The 23,207-nt window shown below is 44.2% G+C and overlaps 1 protein-coding gene and 1 long non-coding RNA gene across 3 annotated transcripts in view; one reads left to right on the top strand and one right to left on the bottom strand.

Annotated features, from left to right (window-relative positions):
* Nucleotides 1-3,046: 3,046 nt before the first annotated feature.
* On the bottom strand, nucleotides 3,047-8,021 carry LOC147527975 (uncharacterized). Of its 2 annotated transcripts, none has more exons than XR_015222485.1 (2): nucleotides 5,333-8,021; nucleotides 3,047-5,219 (listed from the first exon to the last, which is right to left on the bottom strand). It is a non-coding gene; the product is annotated as an uncharacterized LOC147527975 (long non-coding RNA). The 2 variants fall into 2 exon arrangements; XR_015222484.1 differs by having other exon boundaries at nucleotides 5,353-8,021.
* A 926-nt stretch (nucleotides 8,022-8,947) lies between these two features.
* Nucleotides 8,948-23,207, top strand: part of SLC6A6 (solute carrier family 6 member 6) — a 52,507-nt gene continuing 38,247 nt past the window's right edge. The window contains 4 exon segments of the mRNA XM_086619225.1: nucleotides 8,948-9,104; nucleotides 12,962-12,997; nucleotides 15,524-15,589; nucleotides 19,941-19,997. Coding sequence (XP_086475351.1) covers nucleotides 9,074-9,104; nucleotides 12,962-12,997; nucleotides 15,524-15,589; nucleotides 19,941-19,997 — 190 coding nt within the window. The 5' untranslated portion in view covers nucleotides 8,948-9,073.

The following is a 23,207-nucleotide window of genomic DNA, read 5'->3' as shown; positions in this document are numbered from 1 at the left end:
TCCTCTCGTGTAGAGACAGCAAAGCAGGATTGCTCTGGCTGGGAGAGACCAGCAGCTCTCTGCAAGGATGCAACACCTCTCGCTTTCTTGATTCACAGGACCAGTACTGGGTACCTGATAGGGAAAACATGCCCGTTATGGGGCAGTCCTAGCTGAATGTGTAGTTGCCAGACTGGAAGGGTCCCGATGCCATCTCCTGTGTTGGTGGATCTCAGGGACACCGACCCCCATCGTTACCGGTTTGCGTTGTGTTTGACATAATGGCTGTAGGGCCGAGTGGGGCGAAGGGGCTCCTGTGCACCCCACAAACCTGAGCCCAAGGCAACTGGGAGAGTCCTGGGTAGCTTGAGGGCGGCTTTACGAGCTCATGTTGTGTATTGCTTTAGGTTAATGCAGCTTTGTGATCACATGCCACTTTGCTTAGCTGGGCATTTTAAATAAACTGTTAGCAAATTTTATTAACCACATCTGAAGGGAAGATCAGATGTCATTTTTTTAAGGAACGGTAAATAACTCAGTTTTTGGAAAGAGAAGTATTTCTAAAAGCAGTAAGAAGCCAAACACAAAGTGGTGGCTGCTCCCAAATCCTGGGTTGTATCCGTCAGTCCTGTCAACTCTCCTTACTGCTGTCTGGGCTTATACAGAGGAGGGACTCCATGGCGGTATGCTGGGCCTTCAAGATGAAGGCTGGGAACACAATGCGTTTGTGTGCATTGGCCGAGCAGCGTGAGGCTGCCAGCACATGGGTGTTTAGGGAATTTTTTCTCCTTAGCATTTGTGTTTGCTTGCTCCAGAGCTGTGTGGCTGCCGGGGTGTGCTGCCTCGCAGCTCTGTCTCACGGCCAGCCCCTTCTGCTGCAGGCCCCATGCTGAAATCTTGAAAAAGGTCAGAGGACAAAACCCCCTCGTTCCAGCTTCTCTTCTTCTTAAATGGGTCAGTCTTTCACGAGGTAAGGAGAAAACACCTTGTAAAAATACCGTTGTCAAGGCCACTTCTAAACAACGCAGCAGATACACACCATTAGCACATAGGGACAGGCAAGAAAACTCCCTAAAATTCTGCTTTTCCTCATAACAATACTAAGTGAGTCACCCTGGCCTCGGGCCAGGTCAGAAGCTCGCTGCCCAGGAAGCACCCGGGTAAACTTTCCAAAACCTGCATCTGCCCAGGTCGGGAGATAAGAGTCAGGGATCCTGAAAGAGAAGTGCAGGGATGCCGCAGGGAATATTGCTGAATTTATTTTAGGCAGCGGAGATTCTGGCTGAAAGATCACTTGAGAGCATGCCAAAGGCCCAGAAAAGGTAACTGCTTAGGGAGGCTCAAGGTCACCCAAGCCTGCAAGCCGCTGTCCTCTCCTTGGTGACATCGCAGCCCTACGGAGCGACGTGCTGCCGCAGAGGTGAAAGCCAAGGCATCCTCCTTGGAGCACGCGGGCAATGCTTAAAGCGTTTGTGCCCAGGCTGTGCCAAGGACAGTGGGCATGGACGTGCCAGGAGCTGTCTGACCATCATCACTGGGTAGTACGGTTACGTCGCGCTGCCGGTTAAAAGCGAAGCTCCCATGGCCACCAGATGCCAGTAATTTGTTTTGCATTTGGACCAGTAGTCCGGAAAACTGAAGTGCTGTGTTTTTAACTTTATATTACATGTTTGCTTTCCAGTTTTTTTAATTAAAATCATGTAACTGGATGAGCAGTTACTGGATAGCTTGCAGGGTTTATATGAAACTTTCTATTTTTTCTGGATGCTCAAGCATTTAATGCCCTTTCTCTCTCTGCTTGCAGTGCATTAATTCACCTAGCTAGAAACTCTATCTGTCTGAGCTGGTAAAAGCATGCGTTTGGGAATGGTTTTGTTTCTTATGGTATTTTCTCTTAGTGTTTGCCTGCACTTGCCAATGTAATTTGTCAGAATAAACTAGATACTTTAAAATCATTTTTTTTATACACTCTTCATAAGTGTTTCACCATCGCTTTGAGAGGGAAGGGAGCAGAGGGACCCATAAGCAAATAAAAAGAAATACAAGCACGTATGAATTCACTCGAGTGATCGCTCTTCCTCTTCAGTGAGTTTAATCTATCGACTTGTCTGGATCAGTCACGTAAGTCGAGAGGGCTCGACTACATTGGTGAGCTCACCACCCTAAATTTCTGGACTATTTTCCATTGCAATGCCTGCTGTCACCTGGGATGTGGTCAGGCCAAGCCTGCCCAGCTCGGTGACCAGCTCCAAATGGAAATGGAAACGGTTCCACACAGCAGCCTCAGACCCTCCTGACCTTGCTTTCAGAGTGGGTCTGCCACAACTTCCTCCCCATCTCCTAGCCTCCACAAAGGGCGGCTTTGCTAGCCTACGTCCTCCTATGGCTTCTTGCCTTTCATATCACCTTTGCAGTGCCCGTGTAACCATCTCAGCTCTGCAGGAGCTGCTCTGCTCACGAGGCCAAGGAAATCTCTCTGCAGGCCATGCAGCAGCAGAATATTTAGCTGTAGCATGGTGGGTATGTTATTAGCAGGAAAAGAGGCATGTTGGAAATGTGCATCATCTCCAAGCACACCTTGTGCTACTTGAGTAGCGCTAAGAGAGGACTTACTCCACTGGGGGAACGTCACTTAAACTTGAAGCTTTACTTTCAGGACTGGAAACGTTAAGCGTGGACATGTGCAAAGACATGTGAACATAAACATGATTTACTTTGGTCTGTGGACAAAGCTCCAGGTAGCTCAGCGAAGCATGTGTGCTTCCTTCATGCAAGAGTGAGTATCACCTTAACTCAGCAGTGCCTTTCTATGCAAATCTCGACCTGTTCTGCATGGTGTCAAATAATGACCCCAGAATTAGATCAAGATGACTTTTTTTCTTTTTTTTCAGCAAGTACACTCAGAAACTTAGCCTTTTCAGGGCTTGTATCTTGGTTATTAATAGTGTCGGTTGCCTTCTTTTGGAAAACTGATTACATGTGATAAAGAGGAACTTCATGTATCAAATTTTGATGCAGAACTTTTGGTATGAGTGCTCTTGTAAAACATAGAGGTGGAAAATGGATGTTACATGGTAGAAAATTATTTTATTTCGTGTTTTTTTTTTCCAGATTTTATATGACTGAGCCAGCAAAGAACAATGTCAACATTAAAAAAAAACCCAACATTTAGATATATCCAGAAAATACCTGTAGATCTCGTCCCATTTTTGGCAAATTTAGGCAGGCGTTGCAAGATTTGATAAGAACTGTTATGTAATAGTTAGTTCAGGCAAAAAATGATTAAAAGATAAGTTACCATACATCTAGTACTAGGTAAGCTGATTAAAAACAAAAAAAAACTGGGAAGTGCAATAATGGGATTTACTAATGTCACATAAAATAAAAAGATGAGCACGAATTTGGAGTTTTTGCACAGGACAAAATTCTCCACAGTGTTGGAGAATTCTCCTTGGGGAACAATCCTCCATTGGCAAAGCGTGGTCAAACAGAATAAGCAAATCTTTTTTGTCTTTAATTGTTGAGATTCTGTTTAAAAGTTACAAGAGGTCAGTTTTAGCACATGGAATGCAGTTGTGAAAGAAAATGGGTTCCCTGAATTTTCACTGATTGACTAAAATCCACACGCATCCTGGCTATTTTCATTTAAGGAAAAAGGATTTTGTTTCTTTATCCTGTTACATAACACTGGATCTATTCTCCCTTGAATACACAAGTATGTTTATCATTAATCTTAAAGGGAAACAGTCACTCTTCAAAACCCTTTCTGAGTTTTTATCTATTTTTTTAAAAAGTTGGATCCCGAATGACTGGATAGGAATTGAAGATGAAAGCACGTTGTTTATTTTCTTAATTAGACTACTTCAACCTCATTTATGCATAGTTCTTTTACTGTTTTTCCCAATAGCAACAGTGAAGAAAAAACCACTGCTTTAGAAGTGACTTCAAAAATGCAAAACATACGGTTCATACAGCATCCAGCAGGAGACAGAGTACCTGTTATTGTTTTTTAGCTCATTTTTATGACACTGGCTGGCTTTCAGTTTGGAGACATTCTTTAATAATGCCTATATTTTTCATTCTATAGTACATTCCTTTCAAGGACTTTAAATTGCTCAGGAGTTCTTGACAATCCCAGTGAAAACCTTTGATATATGAGAGTGTTTTAGTTCCAGGTAGCTGACTGTCAGTTAACTTGGAACACTTCACTTCTTCCAAAAGCCAGTGCGACCACTTTGGTTCCAGGCTGTTCAGTTCCTCTGGGTTCGCCCCTCACTTTAGGAATCAGCCCCTGTAAAGGCACAGGCATTTCTAAACTTGACTGGTGTTCAGAAAGGACCGGCTCCATCCTTTCAGACTTGCCAAGTGCCTCGAGCTAATATGCAATTAGCTTGATGTAAGGAAAGGACCAGTGGAGGCAATCTCGTAACAGCTAGGCAGTCTCAAATATAAGCAAAATAGGCCACTCATAGCATTAAAATCAAATTCTTCATAGAATTTAAAGCCAATGGGGCTACTTTTCAAGAATACCTGTGGGTTTAGTGGTCTTTGTGTTTGACTTGTAAACTGGGTACGTGGCTCCATCACCCACAGGTTCACATGATGGGGATTGTACCAAAAACACAGCTCATGTTTTGATTTCTGTTTGATATCCTATTTATATATTATTAAATGGATAAACTAAGAAAAATTAACTGTCCAGGCCATAATTTCATCTAAAATAAACACAGACTAGAACTACATCAACTTAGTGGATTGCGTGGATTAGTGAGATATCCTGGTATGTAATAGCAATAGCAACAATTCTGTACCCTGGTTTAGTAATGCTTAACATCTGCAATCCAGAGTCACTGCATGATGTACAAATCTCTCACAAAATCTGCCACCCTTTTTAAAGCTCAGGATCTTTTGCCATAGAGGGGAACCCCAAGGTTGCCTCCATACAGCTTTGTATAAGAAATTTGTGTTTGGAGAATCAATAATGTGGTGGACTTACTCAGAGCACCTTTCTGTCGTTCTTGCTTATACCCTTCCTTACAGACAGTGCTGTCCACTTGTCCTCTAGGTTTCTGCCAGACTTTGTGCCTGGATAAATTTTGCCCTTTTTTATTTAAATGTTTATAAGTAAAATCTTCCCAATCCCTGCAAGACTTCTTGTTCTTGCCCTGTCTTGGTCCTGAGTCCATGAAACATCATGTTCCCTTCAGCAGCCACACATTGAAAAGAAACAAGTTTTTCTCCTGAAAAAGGAAGAAATACTAAATCCATGTCAATTTTAAATCAAATGAGAATTTGCTGATGAGCATATTTTAGATCCTGGTGTGATATCCCTCCTTCCCTCCCTCCACCTCACCTGATAGAAATTTGATCTACCTCTGCCATACGCTTGTGTTAATATGCATCCATCTGCGAAATTAGGCACTCGCATCCCAGCCCCTTGAGACCACTTTTACAGGGTGCAAACACAGCAAAATCTCTTCTGACTTTCGTGCCTTCTCAGTAGATTTCCACACGTTGTAGCCAAGCTGGGGATTTGGCCCCGTGTTTTTTTTAAACCCTGTGACCCAGACGTGGAGATTAAAAAAGAGTTATGTTATTGGATTAAACAGACACAAGAGGCACTCACTGTATCAGCACCCAACACCTTAAAATTCCAGAAAGCAGCTCAGCACATTAACGGCGAAAATAGTCTCTAAGAAAGAGAGAAAGCACAAAGGAAGGTGATTGCTAAGCCCTGCCTTGGGCTGGGGTGCAAAAACCTGCCGCTCTGCCTGGTCTGCAAAGCAGCCAGGAGAAATTTTATTCTGCTTTCTATAGCATGTTAATACCGGATAGAATCAAGATCTGGTATACAAGTGTCATTTGCACTACACCTACATGTAACCAGAGTGATATTGGCCTGTCTTAGTTAAGTTTGGGTTGCTGCCTTCACGGTAGGGTTTTTAAGGGGTTAGGCTTGATTACGCTATGAATGGCACCAGAGCACATTGAAATCAACAGAACTGCAGAAGTGAAAAATAATAATAGATTAAAGCCAGAGCTACAGGAAAAGGATAGTAATTTCAGACACCATTTATATGCTTAATATTATACACATGCTTATGCTTTGTAATTTGGGCGCTAACTTGTGATTTTGGTTACGTAAGAAAGCCGGAGGAGCCAGAGGCATTAGTGCTGCCGTCCGCTGCTGCAGCTGAAGGCAGTTCCCCCAAACATTCATTGGGCACATTCTCAGAAGTTGTGCTGCCTCATAATGAAACAGCAGACAGCGATGCACATATTTATGACACAAAAGGACTAATTATTATTATTATTCCACTTAGTTCCAGGTACTGTTTACATGCCTCTGGCTTCAAAACAGCTTTGGCTGTTGGCTTTTTACCCCAAATGTTTTTGTGGTTGTCTTTTTTTCCCAAACAGAGAGAGCAACCATGTGCTTTGTGTAGCTGACTCTTCTTTTAGTGAGCGAGGAGCAACAGAACAAGAGCGAGCCAGAGACAGAAAATACAGGCTTTGATTCCTCTAGAGAACTTGAGCAAAATATTCCACTGCTGTCAGTGGTACAGCTGTGCTGGCAGGATCCTTCACACAGACGAGGCTCCAGCCACTACTTACGTTTCACCGATGTGACTGCTGGTTCCTAATCTGCACGGAGGCATCCTCACTGCAGCTGAACAAGTGGCTGCGCTGGTGAGAAACGCTTTGCTTCGTTCCCTAGTGCGGCCACAGCCACCTGTGTTTGTGGTCCCTCGTGGAGTCACACAAAACACTAACTGCCTTCAGCGAAGGATGCTTACGAATCTGAAGCTGCAGTACACAAGAAACCCGAATCAGAAGACGTAGGTGGCAGCATGCACTACATCATGTTATTAGCTTAAATCATGCTGTTTAGTGAAGATATGTCATCGATTAGCTGCATAGATCCTATACCTGTATCTGGATTTCAGTTAAAAACCTATTCACTTTGCAAATCAGCTCACGTACTGGAAAAATCACAGTGCACTGGAGTCAGGGAAAATGGCTTGTGTGACCGCGGCACACTGTACTTAGGATTCTGGACTGCCAGCAAGGAGTGTGCAGAATGGGTGCAGCTCTGTGCTTTTGCATGAACCAGCCGAGGAAATCAGCCTTTTCTCGAGACCTCCCTGGAGGGTGCTGTGATGGAATTTGATCCCCTGGCAGCCTACGCATATGTGATGGGCTCCAAAGATGTGTTGCCCAGTGACTGCCATCCTAGTTTGTGGTGTAGGAAGGTAGGGTCTTATATCTGGGAGAGCAGGGCTGTGGGGACTGTTGGCTCTTCTTTGGTACATCTCTGCTGTTCCCAGCTCAAGGTTAGCACCACGGGCCTTCTGTGAAACACAGACGGCCTCAAATCTGCTTTTCCCCACTTCTCTGCCCCCACAGTGCAAACGGTGTGTTGCAGTACAGAGGATCTTACTAAGTCTTCAGCAGGGGGTATATGAAAATGCCCAGCGAGTCTGTATGCCGCTGTAGCCTTTCATTAACAGAACTGGAGGAGATGTGGGTAGGAGAGCAAAGACATGTTTGAGTCATACACCCGTTCGCCTGCAGGAGAAAAGCACCAGCTTCCAGTGCAATGAAACCCGAAGCAGGACAAAACGTCGCCCTGCTCACTTCTCCAGCCCATCGCCCCGGCCTTACTTTGTTCTCCAGCTAGGAGCAGGGCTGATGGGTGCCGGGGACTGCTCTTCTGGGAGCAGCCAGAGAAGAGCTGAGAGATGCCGGTTTCCCAGGCACCTGTCAGGCCACGCTCCCTTGTGTTTCCTCCAGCAGGAGCCTGTTGCCGACACCAACTGCCCCAAAAGCCTGGCTAAGCGACACCGGATCCAGAGCCCGAGCCCTCGCCACCTTCCCTGGGGGAAAAGTAGCCGCGGAGGAGCAAAGCCAGGGCCCGGGCGCAGGGACGAGCGGCGCTGGTGACAACGCCGTGGGATGCTTTGTCTGCGAGAAGGGCGCTCTTTGTGTACAGACAAAAAAAATAATTAAAAATAAATTTACAAAGATACAAAATAAAGAGAGGAGAGCCGCAGCAGGCACCCACCCAACCCTCCGCTCCCCTTCCCCTCCCCTCCCCGCCCCCGCAGCCGCGGGGCCGGCTCCCGTCGGGCCGGCTCGGGGGCGGCCCCGCTCCCCGCGGGGGAAGGCGGGCGGCCCGCCGTGGCCCCCCCCTACCCCGGCGGCGGGCGCCGCCGCCCCGCGGCCGCCTGGAGCCCGCTCCACCGCCGCGTCTGCGGCATGGCCCCTCCTCCCCCACACCCCTTCCTTTAGGCTCCCCCCTCCCCAGCAAAGAAGAGGCCGTGCCGGTGTTTTTCCACTCAGCAGGATGGGTGATGCTCAAAGCTCCCTCATTAGACAACAGACACGAGAGGTCAGGAAGAAAGCGCTTATAAATTACCGTTTCCTCTCGCTCGGCGCTGTTAGTCGCGCCGCACCGCTCCGCCGGACGCGCCGCACCGCCGCAGGGGCGCAGCGGCGCGCAGGCACCGCGGCCAGCGGACGCAGGTACCGGCGCGTCCCGGGCGGGCGGGCGGTGGGGCTGCTGCTGCTGCTCCTGCTCCTGCTCCTCTTGCTGCTCCTGCTCCTGCTCCTGCTCCGGGGGTCTGGCGCAGAGAGGCGCGGGTCGCCCCTTGCTGCTGTGGCGAACAAAGGGCGGCCGCTCCGCGCCCCGCGGAGCCGAACCGAACCGGCCGGGCTGAGACCGGGGCGGCGGCGTCGACCTCCCTTTGTCCGCGCCGCCTCGGGGTGCCCCCGGGGGCGCTTTCCCTTCCCCCCCGCCGTTTATTTATTTTTTCTTTTTCTTTCTTCCCCCCCCCCCCCAGCTGTCTCCTTACTCCTGCGGGCTTTTTCCTCCCCCCCGCGGTTATTTTCTAACCCCCCCCCTTCCTTGCGTTAACTTTTTTTCGCGATAACAGTTTGCAGCAATTCCCCACTCGGCTGGCGGCCCTCCAGCCCGGCTGCGGAGCACGCTGCTCTCTCCGGCTATTTTTGCCCTTTTCTCTCGCCTCCCCTCCCAGCTGTATTTTTTGTGGCTGCCGTGCGCTAACCTCAAGTGAAGAGGCTGGTACAGGCAATGCTACAGCTGATGCTAATGGGCCTACCTGGTGGGTAATACCGCTGCTGCTTTTTTTTTTTTTTTCTGCTCATTTTCTTTTTATTTCGTTGATTCTTGGCATGTTGAAATCAAAGTTGTGATTGGGGCTTGGAAATGAAACGCAGGGAGTGCACAAGGCAGGTCAACGAGCTCAGCGTGGTGCGAAGGGGTGGTAATTCTGGGTTCGTCTCAGGGTAACTTGGATCCCAAATTCACCTGCTGGCTTTCAGATAATCCATGTCCATCTCTGGCTGGTGCTGTAACAGGCGGCATGTGGGAGGACTTGCAAGGGTTTCGTATAGAACATGGGAGAATTTATTTCACGCAGGCGAGGAAGTGTGTGGAGTATGTGTTATTTCTGAAACAGAAGGCAAGTGGTGTTTGCCTTTGGCGGCTCCGAGAGTGGCAAAACTTTGTATTTAGAAATTGTGAAAGCTGATTTCTGGTGCTTAATAAGAGCTACGTTTAAAGGAAAGCACGGATGAAAAAAAGTAGTGAGGGAGGATCCAGATAAACACAAATTCCAGCACAGTTTGTGCCAAGGTGTAAAGATGGAGTTTTTTGGTTAGTTCTCACTTTTTTAACCGTATTGGGAAAGGCATTAAGAAAATGTGCCGAGAGGAGGTGGTTACGTTGATAGTGCTATTTTGGTAACTGCAATTTTTTTTTTTATTGCTTGCATGTCAAAATGTTTTGAGTTTTGGACTAGCAAAATGTGAGGCAGCCCTGATCGGGGGACATATCATTGGCTGTGTAATTCGGGGCTCAGATGACAGTTGCTACCGGTTTAGATTTTATGGCTTTAGATTTGAGGGTAAATCAGCCCGTTAAAACCTGCTGCTGTGGAATTCGGAGGGGCGAGGCTTTGGGGAAAACCCTGATGGTTTTTGACAGCCGGGTGTGTACCTCTGGGTCAGCGTTTGGACGAGCTGACTGCTTTTCATGAGTATTGCAGAAAGATTCCCCTGAAGGTTGTTTGGTCTTTTTAAAGCAAAACGTGTGAGCGGTGGAGGCAGCCAGCGGCGTGACCGGGTCCCTCGCCCGGAGTAAGTCGAGGCTGAAGCACGAGCGTGGCAGGAGGATGTCTTTGTTGCCCTGGTTAGACCGACACTGGAAACTTTATTTTTAGCACTTTCAGAGATAGCATCTTCATGTTTCCTCTTCAACTGTCTCTTCTCTGCTTTGCGTCTTTTTTAAATTTTTTTTTCTTTCTCTTCTTGGTATTTGCTTGCGTCTCACCTTCTCTGTTCCTTCCCCATCCCACCCCTTTCACGGTTTGGACTGGTTCGAGGCTGCACCCACTGGAGGGCGACAGACACCTTCCCCTCTCCGTGGGGTCCCAGAGGTGCCCCGCGGGTGGGGCGGGACCCGGACCCCCAGCCTGGGGCGGGCCGAGAGAGGAAAGGCCGCTTCTTGCTGTAATTTATTAACCTGCTGCTTTTACCGTGCGGCGGTGGGGTTATTTTCTGTCATACTTTGCAAAAGGCAAGAGATCGCAGGTGGCCCTGTGATATTTGGAGGTACTGAGAACGTGGTTGCATGCTTGGGGGTGCCAGATCAGAATCCAGGGTGGGTTGGTTTGTTTGTTTAGGGCTATTGGTCTAGAATCCAGTAGAAATTTGGAATGCTTCAAATGCTACCGATTTTTATTTTATTTTACTTTGCTATAACCAGGAGCAAAATTTGGCATATAACTCTTTGTTGGTAGTCACTAATTTGTAGCTTTTGGGTGGGTTGCCTGGAGGTTTCTTAAATGTCAGAAGTGAAATGTTGGGGCTGTGGCAGGAGGCTTCAGTCTGTGTGAAATGCCATATGAAAAGAGGGGCAACATTGTCATGGAAGTCCATCTAAAATCTCATCATATTTTTCCTCTTGCTGCACAATGCTTGGGAAACCTCCCATGACTGAGCACGGGTCTGTTTGTAAAGCCTCAGGGAGAATCTTGTCTTACAGCTAATCATTGCAAATATTTCAATGAGTTTTCCTTAAATCAATACTCTGCCTGACTGAGACTGAGCTATGTCTTAGTGGCTTCCAGCCAAGTCCTGGGTCTTTCCAAAGAGACTCTCGGGCACAAGCCTTTCAGCATGCTGCCATGTTTCCCGGGCAGTCATGCTCCCAGGACTTTCATCAATGCACCTCGAGACTCAGCAGCAACTCCCTATTTTTCTAATTTTGTCCCTTCTTGGTTTTCCAATGCCCTATAGTTTTGCCCCAATGGAGAATGGGGCAGCGTTGCCCTGGTGCCCAACAGCAATATTGCCAGTTCCACCAGCAAGGGGAGTCTCTACAGTGGTGCCTGCCCAGGCTTTTAATCGTGCTGATAAATGACTCTGAAAAGATTATGCTGTTTTGTTTCTTTTAAATATAACCATATTACAACACATAAAAAAGGATGGGAAAGCTGTGGTAGTTAAAGCTTTTTGCAAATAGTGCTTATTTGATCGGTCATACTAATAAATTGTAGATCATTTAAGAAGTGCAGCTTTGAATAGATTACTCAGTAGGATTAATGCCTTTGACTTCCTCTCGTTGCTACCTTAATTTACATGACCAGAATGGATCAAGGTTATGTTTTTTAAAGGAATCCTGAATCCAGTCCTCTAACTGCTCCATACACAGAACTCATTTATTCTAGTGCCACTCTAGGGGAGAGGCTTCTTGCAGGATTGAGTCTTTGGCACCTGGAAGAAAAGCGTGAGGATGAAAATGCAATGATTTAATATTTGTTGAATTTCTTCCATACATGCATGTTTACTTAAATCCTCAGCTGTTGTAGTGCCATGGATTTAATTGATTTGTGCTAGCTGAGTATCAGCCCGAGCGTGTAAACTCTAGGCAATACCTTTAAATTGCTTACAGAGTAGCTAATATTGATACAAGATAATGAGGTAGAAATTAAGTGACACTGCCACTCTTCATTGTCCTTCTTTTTTCCCTAAAACTGCCATTGGAAGGGCTACCATGCTGCCAGTCTGTGACTCTGAAGCTGTGGCTAGTGTCCTACAGCATCTTCTGTATTTATATCAGTGTCTCTTTTTTTCTTTTTTTTTTTTTTAATGTGTCTAGATTCTCACCAGCAAAAAGCCTCTCAGTGCCGACCCTAAATCCTACTCCAAGAGCATCCACCAAACCCAGTGGCTAGGTTGGTGGAAGGGGAGCAGGAATCAAATCTGCGTCCAGCCAGCAAGCTTTAGGTGGGAGGCAGCAGGGCGGGTGGCACATGGCTGCAGGACGGTGGCTGTTAAGACCCATGAGCTGTTGGGAAGGTCCATGCGTTTTAGCAGTTGCTGGTTTTCCTGTTGTGGTTCTCTGACGCTCGATATGGCCACAGCCTCGAAGAACGCCTTCGCAGCTGTGGTTGCCCAACCTGGGTTTGAAGGCAGTCAGTGCTTGAGCACTGGCATGGAAAAACAATTACACTGTGCCAAAACGCAGCAGGAGTGCCCTGCTTTAGGGTGTTGGTGTAGGTAGGCTGCCTGTAGGTAGGAGGGCAACCCATACCTTGAGCCACAGGGTTATCAGTGAGCTGGAATGTAGTTTTTCCTTTTTTGCTTCAGATCACATGGCATTTGCACTATATTTCATTGCTGCAGTGTGATCTCCTTGCTCTTGAGATAAATAAAGTCAAATTTTCTGTGATGTTTTACATAGAATGAAACAGGTGAGAAATGATCTCCTGTTTTGGCATCTGTACTACATTCAGTGTCTTGAGGTTCTTCAAAATATAAGTTCATACTGATGAAATTCAGAAAACACTGTGCATGATAACATTGAAACATGTCTGACTTATCTTGTTAGACCCATTTTTTCCCTTTAAAATATTTTTTTTCCTTTTCTTTTTCTCTTTTTCTCTTTTCCAAACAGGAAGAGAAAATCCATTCAGCAGAGACTCTTCTTCATGTAAGTGTTATTTATGCTTGTTTATGAAATTACAAAAGGGTTGTAAAGCTCATTAAAACGTTCAAATAGTGAACATTTACCATCTGTTTGTAGAAACCAGGTATAAAGCATGTAAAAATAGGCTGTAGTTATACGGTAATAATGCTCAGCAACTGTTATCTTAAATCTATCTGTGCAGTTCTTCTGTGCATATCGCTGCAGAATGTAGAAACCATTGCAAAGCACTTTGCAGACCTTTAAGCAGCATGCCTGTAAAGTTGGTGTGTAAATCCTGGAGGGATAATATTGAAGTGGTTTGCCCAAAGCAGAGGAGACGTGTAAGTGAGAGCTTGTTTTAGCACCCCGGAGTCCCTGAATCCCAAACCTTGTGACAAGAGTCAGCTGCTCTGTCTTGGATCCTACAAAATCCAAGTTCTGCCTATAGAGTCATTTGTTTGCGTGCATGTGTGCTCACGTGTGCATGTATACGTGTGGGTAAGAGAGTGTGTATATGCGTATTTGGCCTCAAATAGCCTATGGGTATTTCAGGCCTTTTCTACAACCTCTGGTGATACCCACTGAAATAAGAGTAGATGCCACCAGCCAGTGGTGAATACTGTTGCAAATGTTTTGTGAAAGCATCTGGCTCCGCACTGACTGCTCGGTCTGGGTGAGCCCAGTACAGTATTCTTCATGGGACAAAGAAAGCTGCATGTCATAAAAATACAACAGTTTTGTTCCACACAATCTAGTGACCTGGTTCGCTTGCAGATCTCAGATTGGAAGACTCTTGAGTAGTGTAGCAAGCTCTGTGGTGGTATTTCTTCCTAGTAAATAAATCTGATTAAATGTTTTAAGAGGCTGCATAGATGAAGACTCTCATTGCCTTAATGCAAAATTAACTTAGCAAGGAAAACAACTGCATTGTTCCCAATGCAGGGCCTGCTTTGCGTAACTTCCAAGCATGTACTGTGTCCAGTGGCATGGCAAGCCCATGAGCGCTCACCTCAGGCTGATTTCCCATAAGTCAACGTTTATTTAAAAAAAAAAAAATAACATATATCTCAGAATTGCAGCACTCCATTATGCTTGCATAGCAACCGCTGGTTAATATGTAGCAAAACGCCGTGTGGTAACAAATGTTTTTTTGCTATTGTTGAGCTGGAATGTTAGTTCAGCTTCTAGATAAAAGTGGCTTGCGCAAGGCGCCCCAGTAGACCATGATTTCTGTGGCTTGTACGGTAGTTCTGTAGGCAACCGTGTTCTGCTCTTCCTCTCCCCTGTGCTTCCCCTTCATCTTCCATGTGAGCGGAGGGGTGGGCTTGGGTAAAGGCAGGGAACCAGCAGCCCTTTGCGTCATGCAAAGCACCAGTGTCGGGTTTATATTAAGCCCGTTGTTAGTCATGCATCTGTTGAAAACACTCTTTATTCTGGTTGTGTTTCTAGCAGAAACGTCATAAGATGCCTTATGTAGTAGCTTTAAACCACAAGTGTTCTTTGGCTGGTTTTATGGATATCATAAGATAATGAGGAAAAAAAGAAAAAGCCAGTAGTAAGTGAAGGATACTCCACAAAGGATTAAAGAATCCTCTTTTTCTGCAGCTGGAGTACTAGCTGAGACGAGCTTGAGAGTTTGTATCTTTGAAAAGGTACATCATCATTTTTAAAATGTAACAGAGAAGGAAAAATTCTGGAAGGCTTTTGATGATGACCGTTTTCAACATTTGTAGCTCATTCTTGTTTTGTTCTAGCGTAGGAAATTCAAACTTCTTGAAAAGCCTGTGAAGCACATGCTTCTCAAAGTTTTTAAATGGGAAATAGCGCAACAAAACCAACTCCGAGGGAAGCAGCTCCCAAATAGAGAAGAACCCAAACAGACAGGCCCTACAGCAGTGACTGTATGGTGTCCGGAAACTGCAGAGTAAGTGTGCAGCGCAGATCTGAAGAGTTTTGTCTGCAGATTTCAATCTCACAAAGAAATAATTGGGAGCTTCCTAAGTCCGATACATATACTCCGAAATGAATGAGTAATGAAAAGTTTGTGGTCCAGGGGCCATTTACGGTGCAGCCTTCCATCACCTGCTGTAGCTTTTCAACAGCTAACGGCAAGCTTTGGGCATCAGAGCCTCTCTCTTCTGGTTCTGTGCATGAAATATTACGACTTTGACTTGATAACTCTATTTGTGCCTGTCTGTGCATTGGCTCCCCTTGGCTTCTTCAGCTGTGTGAGTTTCCAAAAGAGAGTTAAACTCCAGGGATGGGAATAGCAAGGCTATAGAGAAATGGCAGGATCGTGAAGCATCCAGGACAGGGACTTTTCCCGGGCTCCGTTCAGAGGGGGTTGACTCCTATGGCGGTGAACTCTCAGTGGGGATTAACCCCTGAGGACTGTGACTTGAACTGGTCACTGGGTCAGGAGGTGACCACTTTGAGAAAGGACTCTTTGTGACAGTAACCAGCCATATGTAGTTGTAATGATAAGAAAGGGACCGTCTTATTGTAGTCACTTTGCGACAAATACTACCACAATTCATTACTTTCCATCAGTGCCTCATCCTATGGAGGAATCACCACTGCCCATCTACATTGAGGAGGGGACAGAAGTCCCGATTGGTGAGTGCAGTTGGGATGGGATATGTTTAAGGGGGGGTATGATGGTACTTGGGGTTTATATTCCTCACATTTGTATACCCATTTGTCACTGAAAATTGTAAGGCCTGTTGCAAATATTTTGAGATTTTTATTTTATTTTCTTAATGCAAGTGTATTTTAGAGCTCCTGAGGATTGTTAAATACTGCTAGCGTTGATTTTCAGCTAATCATAAATCAAAGTACATAATTTATGCAGTGACATTGAAAGCTTTTGTGCGGGATCTCTTAACACAAGGCTGGGGAAGACCACGAGTGTCACAAGAGGTAGTCCCCACTTCAGCCTTTGACCTCAGTGTTGAGGTACTCAGAATAATCTGCTGGTTGGGTCAGCAGTTTTTGTCCTGCTGACGCTGTCCTGCCTGGCACCCAGCAGGCTCACATTGCACACACCACTGAATAGCCAGAAGAGAGTTAGAGAGATTTGCTGTTACCTCCGTTGCACATCGGAGTGCTGCACACCCCCGTTTCTGAGCTCTGATGTGGATCTGTTGTCACTATATGGATTTATAGGTTTGGGTGATGGTTTGTTGTTTGTTTGTTTGTTTTTTAATAGAAGAGTAGTCTTTCAGATAACCCATAAAGAAAGAGACTGAAAAAATCAGTAAGTTGCTCTGTGGTGATCTTTTTGGACTGTAGAAAGCTGTGATGGCAGCATTTCCCAGAGCCCCTTGTTCAACCTGTTCTTGGTTGCATATAGTAAGTGTGCCTTGGCTGCCACCTTGGGAGTCTGCCCTCTTGAGCAGATGTGTCTCTTCAAATAACTTTTTCTCATTGTATATCCTGAATTTTTCCATTCCTGAATTCCAGCAATTGCTTCTTGTTTTACTATCTTTTGAGCTAGATTAATTACCTTCCTCTACACACACTACCTTGAAGGTATTTATAGCTGGATCTCAGCCCAGGAGTCTTCTCATTTATAGACCATATTAATTTAGCTCTCTTTCTCTCTCCTTAGATCATTTTTATTGTCCTTATGTGTATTTCCTTTAATTTTTCTGTCTCCTTTCTAATCTGTGGAGACTTAAACAGCTCATACTATATCCACTGTGTTTGTTTTGACATAGCATTATGCTGTGGATTTCCATAGCATACCTTCATATGTACACATCCAGAAATAGCTTAGCTTTTGACTTTTCTTCTGCATCACTCAGTAGCATCACACAGAGGAACTGTAATATTTGGCTAATCTTACCCGCAATCACCTTTAGCTCTTTCTTGGATTCACAGCTTCTCAGCTAGCTGCTCGTCAGGCAATGTCACTGCTCTTGTGGGATGTAGTCCTTTATAGTTTCTAGCACTAAATCCCCATCCCATTGCATGCCACTTACTTATTTTATAGAAGAATTATTTAAGATAATATGCCTATGTATTTATTTTAATGCCCTGGGATTTTATCATTTATGTAAAAGTCGTTACTGTTTTATCGTATATAGAGCAAAGTACTTACAGTTTTATATTTTGATACCTGTTACAACTGTCTTCTGCTTATTACTCCAGACTTTCCCCAGCTCCATCATTCTTGTTTGCTTACTTTCCCTTACTTTTCCTTCCTCTAGTTATAAAAGTTCATAATGTAAAAACTGACAGGTTTAGCCTTCTCCTTGTCTTCATTTTGTACCTTTTCTCTTTATGCAGTTAATATATTGTAGCTGTATCCCTTATATGCATGGCACGATGTGGTCTTGCCCACAGCAGATCATAGTGAGCTGAATGTCTGCTTGACATCAGTCCCCTCTTGTAGAACCACTAAGGCTTAGTTCTGCCATGGCCCCTGGTATTTCATCTTGTCTTTCTCATTGCACTGAGGAAACCTGGACTGCTGGGATGGTGGTACCCACACCAAAAAAAATACTGTACGGCTGATGAATCATAAAACTGACCAAACAGAAAAAAAAAAACACCTATGAGTCAAAAGCATTTTAGAGGATGTTAGTTCAGTGCTGTCATGAAGCAGATTTGTTGGATCAGGCTCTGAAATGCAGAAGTAGCTGTGAAATGGCCAAATTGGGTTGGGCAGGGCATCGTGTTTACTTATTTTAAATATTTATCTGGACTGTCAATACAGCAAGTTATGGTTGAGGGGGAATGAGTAGAAAAAGTAAATGATGCAGAGCTGAGAGCAAACCACAACCTCAGAGTTTGGTATTTAAATGCCTGACATGGGTCAGGCAGTTGGATGCAGTATAAATCATTAAGCTAGAAAGTCAGCTGCAAAAATCTCATCTGGGTCTGGATCTCAGTTTTGGTCCTGTTTTCCATTGAGCTTATCAGCGTGATCCAGATTCGGGGTGCCTGTTTGCACCTATGTAGACCAGAATAGGAATAAAAAGAAGTCCTTTCTGAGTTTAGGTTGGAGTAGAATAACACGCAGTGCAGTTGTTAAAACAATTCAGCAGAACCATCATTTACTTTAAAAAGATTGTTTGGAGAACTTGGGTTATTTCCTCATCTAAAACACATTTTGGATATTATAGGCTGTTCTGGCCCAAGTCTGATTAGTGGTAGTAGATTGCTTTGTAGCTTCTGTATTTATTAAAAGAAAAATAATAGAGAAATCAGTAGGTTCTTTCAGAGTCTAAATTTAACAATCCTATTTATTTCAAGCAATTTAAAAAGGAACATAAATCTTGCTTGTTTATTACGGCTGCTTCATGAAAACAGCAGCTACAAATAATACCCTATAATGAAAATCTAGCTAACACTTGTCATGAATTAACCAACAAGAGAAGGAGCTTATGGAAGCTGGACAAAGGAAACGTTTCCTTCTCTGGAGGGAGGGTCTTTGCATTGAGAAGCTGGTTGTTACCTAAACACTGGTTCTGTCTCCGTGGGTGAAATGAAGACATTGACATTTCTGTAAAGATGAATACCACTTTTCGTTGGAGAAAGGTCTGAGCTCTACTTAATTTATATGTACTTTTGCACTTTCTCGAGTACATCCCTTGAGGAAGGTAAGTGAGCTGGATGCAACAAACATGTTAATAAATGACAGATATTTCTGAGGAGATGGAGAATGTTTGGTGAGCAATAGCAAAGACTCTAGAGAATAACAGTTGAAGAGCACGGGTCAGACCCTGGCAGTCTTGATTCAGGCACGATTTCAACTCTCTTCCACACAATTAAACAGTTCAGGAGATTGAAGGTGAGGAAATAGGCAGAGCAGGTCATTATACAGCATTGCAGTTCATGCTATGGTCTTAGCCGTGTTCCCTGGTCACCATTTGGAACGTGTTGCGTTAAGCATTGAAGAAAACACCTGAGATCACAGAGCCGAAATTTACATTTTATAAAGCAAAAACCCAGGAACAAAATATTTGTATTGGCAATCATTGTATTTGGCCTGTACAGAACATCACCGAGGGAATAATTACCTCCTTGGGGATCAGGGAGCAATAAAGCTGTAGGCTGAGATGTTTGTTTATGTTTTTTCTTCCAAGTCACATTTTGAGACATTAGTGTTGTTTAATACCTGTGAAATTAGCTGCAAAGACATACAAATTCAGGATCTAGTTCTCAGCTGATTTACTCCAGCGTTGCTTTGTTGATTCCAGTAGCATTGCTATTTTTCTGTTGTGTAAACAGGATCAAAGGCAGACTCCTTTTTCAGGAATCAGTCCTGCTGACCTTGAAATCTGTGGCACTTCTGTTATGACTCTGAGTCCCTACGTGGGCAAAATCACAGTGGCCCACTTCTATCTTACTGATCCACTTCTGCTAACGAATAGCACTGGCTTCAGTGGACTTGTGTTAAATGTATACAAGTGTCTCCAAAGCATGTCCATAGCACAGTGTTCTATGAAGCCACGTTCTCTTGGTGGTACTCACAGGTCATGGTGTTGCCCAGGCTCATTTGAGTAATCTTGATTACAGGAGAAGAATTTTCTTGTAATCGCATGCAGTTTCTTCTTCTGCTGCTCGATCTCTGCTTTTAAGAATCTCTGATGTCTTATTAATGATAAAAACTGAATTTCCAGGCTACTCCTGCTCTTGGGTGGACTCACTGAAAGACAGACGCTTTGTTTTGTTTTGTTTTGTTTTTCCTCCTTCAATAAGAGGGTTAGAGCTGTTTTTTAAGAAGGGTAAACATATGAAGTGCACCTTTCCCAGGCAGGGAGCGTGTTCGGTACCTTGTAGAGAGCTGGCTCTGTGTCTCTCTAGGAGGTTGCCTTCCCTCATAAGGGAAGAAAACCATTTCTGTTATACGTGCTTCAAGGTTTGCTCTTTCGTGGGGTGCTGGCACATGGAAAGCTTGATTTTTTGCCAGGTACTGAGCGCCTTCTGCAAGGTATTGAGTGCCTCCTATCCTTTGCAGCCAAGAAGGAGTTGATTGCTCTTGGCATCAGGCAAATCTGGACCCAGAAGACCACAGGTAGTATTTACCAATTCTTTTTGTGCTTTTGCATGCCAGAGGTTGTCTGAATTGATTTCCCTAGCATACAAGAGATTTCAGGCGTTAATGACACTTGCTTGCCACTAAAAACATTATTATTTTTTAAAAAAATAACAATAATACAATAATAAGCATGACATTTATTGCATTGCCGTAGGGAAATTAAAAATTCCCAAAAGTAACTACAGTCCAAGTAACTATTAGCTCTTTAGAGCTATTGCAAATGTGTGAGTTATATACCCTGAATGAGCACCATATGCCAATTTATTATGGCACAGTGAGTCACAGGACACACTGTGGAGAGCAATAATTGCTTGGCATGCGTTGTAATATTCAGTAGGGTTTTCTGTTTGGTTTTCTTCAAGGAATATGTTTTTACTCTGACAATAAAATGAGTATTGTCTGATATACTGCCAGCAGGGACCGTTGCTTATTTTGTACATAACCTGGAGCCTTACTTGTTTGTCACTGACCGCACACACCCTCTGTATCTTTTTCTTTCCAACTGCTTGTATTGTATGTGTGCAGTGTCAGAATATCAAGATTGAGCCTTCCATTCTATATTGTCTTGCTGTTTTGTGTTAATCCTCTTCTCTCTTTTCCTCCTCATCTCCTTTCTTTGTCTGATAGGGGAAATTCAAATTGGTTATACGGAAAAAATACTCACTCTTGAGAGGAGTGAAGCAATGGGACAGGTTGCATAGAGATTTTGGATGAAAAAATGCATGGAGGAGTGGATGAAGACCTCCACTTTTGGAGGTCTTCAGAGCTTGACCAGATAAGGCCATCAGAACCCCAGTCTGATTTTGATGTTGGCCCTTCTTTGAGCAAGAAACTGGGCTACGTGACCTCCAGAAGTCCCTTCTAACCTGAATTATTTTATGGTTCTGTTTAACACGCAGTTCCCGTTCTGATTCAGCAGCGGTGCTGTGTGTGTCGTGAACTCCTCACTCCCCATTGGAGTCACACTTATTCGTACTGGCATAGAATGGGAGTGACCTCCTGAAGGTCGACAAGGTTACAGTGGTTTTACTCACATGGGATCGAAATCAAGATGTAAACGGTAACCTCAGATGAGATTAGTAGGTGAAATTTGGGGATCTCTGAGATTTGTTGGAATTCTACCAGGATTTCACTTGAGATCTCTTCAAATCTTCATGAAGTGCCAATTGAAGTTATCAGTTGAAATGTTTGATGCATAATTCTATCAGGACAATAAGTATTTAAAAAGTAAAGATGACTTTTTTCCCTTTTGGTTACAAATCCCATTCTCTATCAGCCTTGAAGACAGCTTTGGAGTATTTAGGATTTAGCGAGTCACCAGCTGCCCTTGCTCTGCCTTTACGTGCCGGTTTCCTCCTGCAGCTGTAACCACGTGAGGGAGTTAATGCTGCACAGAGCATCTGCTCCTCAGCTAAACGCCTTCCCAGCCCTGCAGCTGTCTGCCAAAGAGCTCTGGACACACAGAGGAGGGTCTGCGAGCTCTATGGGGTAGCAAATTTTCATGGGTTGGCCCATATGCTAGCCAAAAAACCACCCTTTGTCAGAATAATGTTATTTTAATTCTGCCAAAAGAAAGCAAAACCACACTGAGATTCACCATATCAGTCCAGGGAATTTTCAACAATGATCTAGCTATTATTAAAAAAATATATAAGAAACTCCCAATTGCTAGGAAAAAAATATGGGAATAGTTTTAGAGTTGCTCTTTCAAGTCTGCTAAGATAAGGTGATTTTTTTCTTCATATCTCTCCTTTATCAGCAAGAAGTATATTGCTTATGCAAACACCTTATTTCCCATCAGGCTCTGTCAAGAGTAAAGTTTACAAATGGGGCTACCATAGTGGATTGAGGAAAGACTAGATATGAGGAACCAAAAGCCTTTTTCGTCCCATGTTATGCAAGGCAGGATTCTAAATTCAAGATTTAACGGGACAGACTTGCTTTCATATACTTTTTCTAGTCATTGCTGCCCTCTCTCTTCTGTAACCACGTCAATTCTCTCTCCTCTTACAAATCCTCCTTAAATGATATAGAGGGTTGCTCTTTCAAGTGTGAAAAAGATGTCGTACCATGTAGAGGGGATATAGTAGCAGCAGATACTGTTGCTTAGTAGGGTTGAAGGTCCCTTCTCCTCCACTCTTCCTGTAGTACACAAGCTATAAATTACAAGTCAAATTTAATAGATAATATTCACATGAGGAATTTAAAGCAATACATGTGGCTTTAAGTCACCTAAGTTTCTCCTTCTGCAAAACTATCAGAAGTTCATGTAGGTTTTGTACATGTCACTTCCTTACAAACATCCAGAAAAATAAACCAAAGAAAGTTCTCTCGCTTTCTACCTTTAGTTTACATATGGAGTGTTTTTATGGCTATCTCAGCTGTTTGTCATGTACTCATCGTTTATGGTGGAACTGCAAACAGTTTCCCACCTGTTAGCTTTTGCACACGAAAAAAAAAAAGTCACGAAAAACAATTGTAGTCAGGATGAAAACGGCTTTGGATATTGAAGGTTAATGTGCCACATTGGTATCTAGCATAAGCACGTTCGCTTAGATGAAATTGCACGAAGGAGGATCCTCAGCTGCTTGGCTTTATGAACCGCATCTCTGAACTGGTCAACAGGAGTAGGTGAAGTTTACAGTAGTCAAGCTAGGACTATAAAAGCAACCTGCAATGAAAACCATCAGCTGGTCTTTGTTTGAAAAGATAAGAGATGGAGAAAAATGCTCACGCTGTTCATATGTTGTCGTGCTATATTTGGGGGTGCTTACCTGCAAAAGCCAACGGAAAAGCAAGTACCTATAGCCTGTGGGATTGAGACTGCCCTAAAGGCAGGACTGCAGACACTCTGTTGTATTGGAGTCAGCCTTGCTCTTATGAAACTCCTTTCGGAGGTAGCAGTTCCAGTGGGAATTTGATGGGGCTTTTGTCCAGGTAGTGTGTGGGATCAGGGTTTTGTTGGTGGTTGGTGTGTGCTCTGCACTTTGCAGACTGTGGTATGCAGAAGTGGTTTATATTTTAGTTTCCTTGGAGAAGTGAAGTATTTGTTCTGGTGCTGTTTGGTTCTCCTATCTCTTGACGTGTATGTGAAAGCTGATGTCAGAGGTCTGTGGCAAAAGTGAACTGAAAACACACCTCCGACTGGGAATCGGCCTGAGTCAGGTGGTATTTAGAAGCATATTG

The sequence above is a fragment of the Tauraco erythrolophus genome, chromosome 12 (assembly GCF_009769465.1).
Source record: "Tauraco erythrolophus isolate bTauEry1 chromosome 12, bTauEry1.pri, whole genome shotgun sequence".
Lineage (NCBI taxonomy): Eukaryota > Metazoa > Chordata > Aves > Musophagiformes > Musophagidae > Tauraco > Tauraco erythrolophus.
This window is presented reverse-complemented; position numbering and strand designations above follow the sequence as displayed.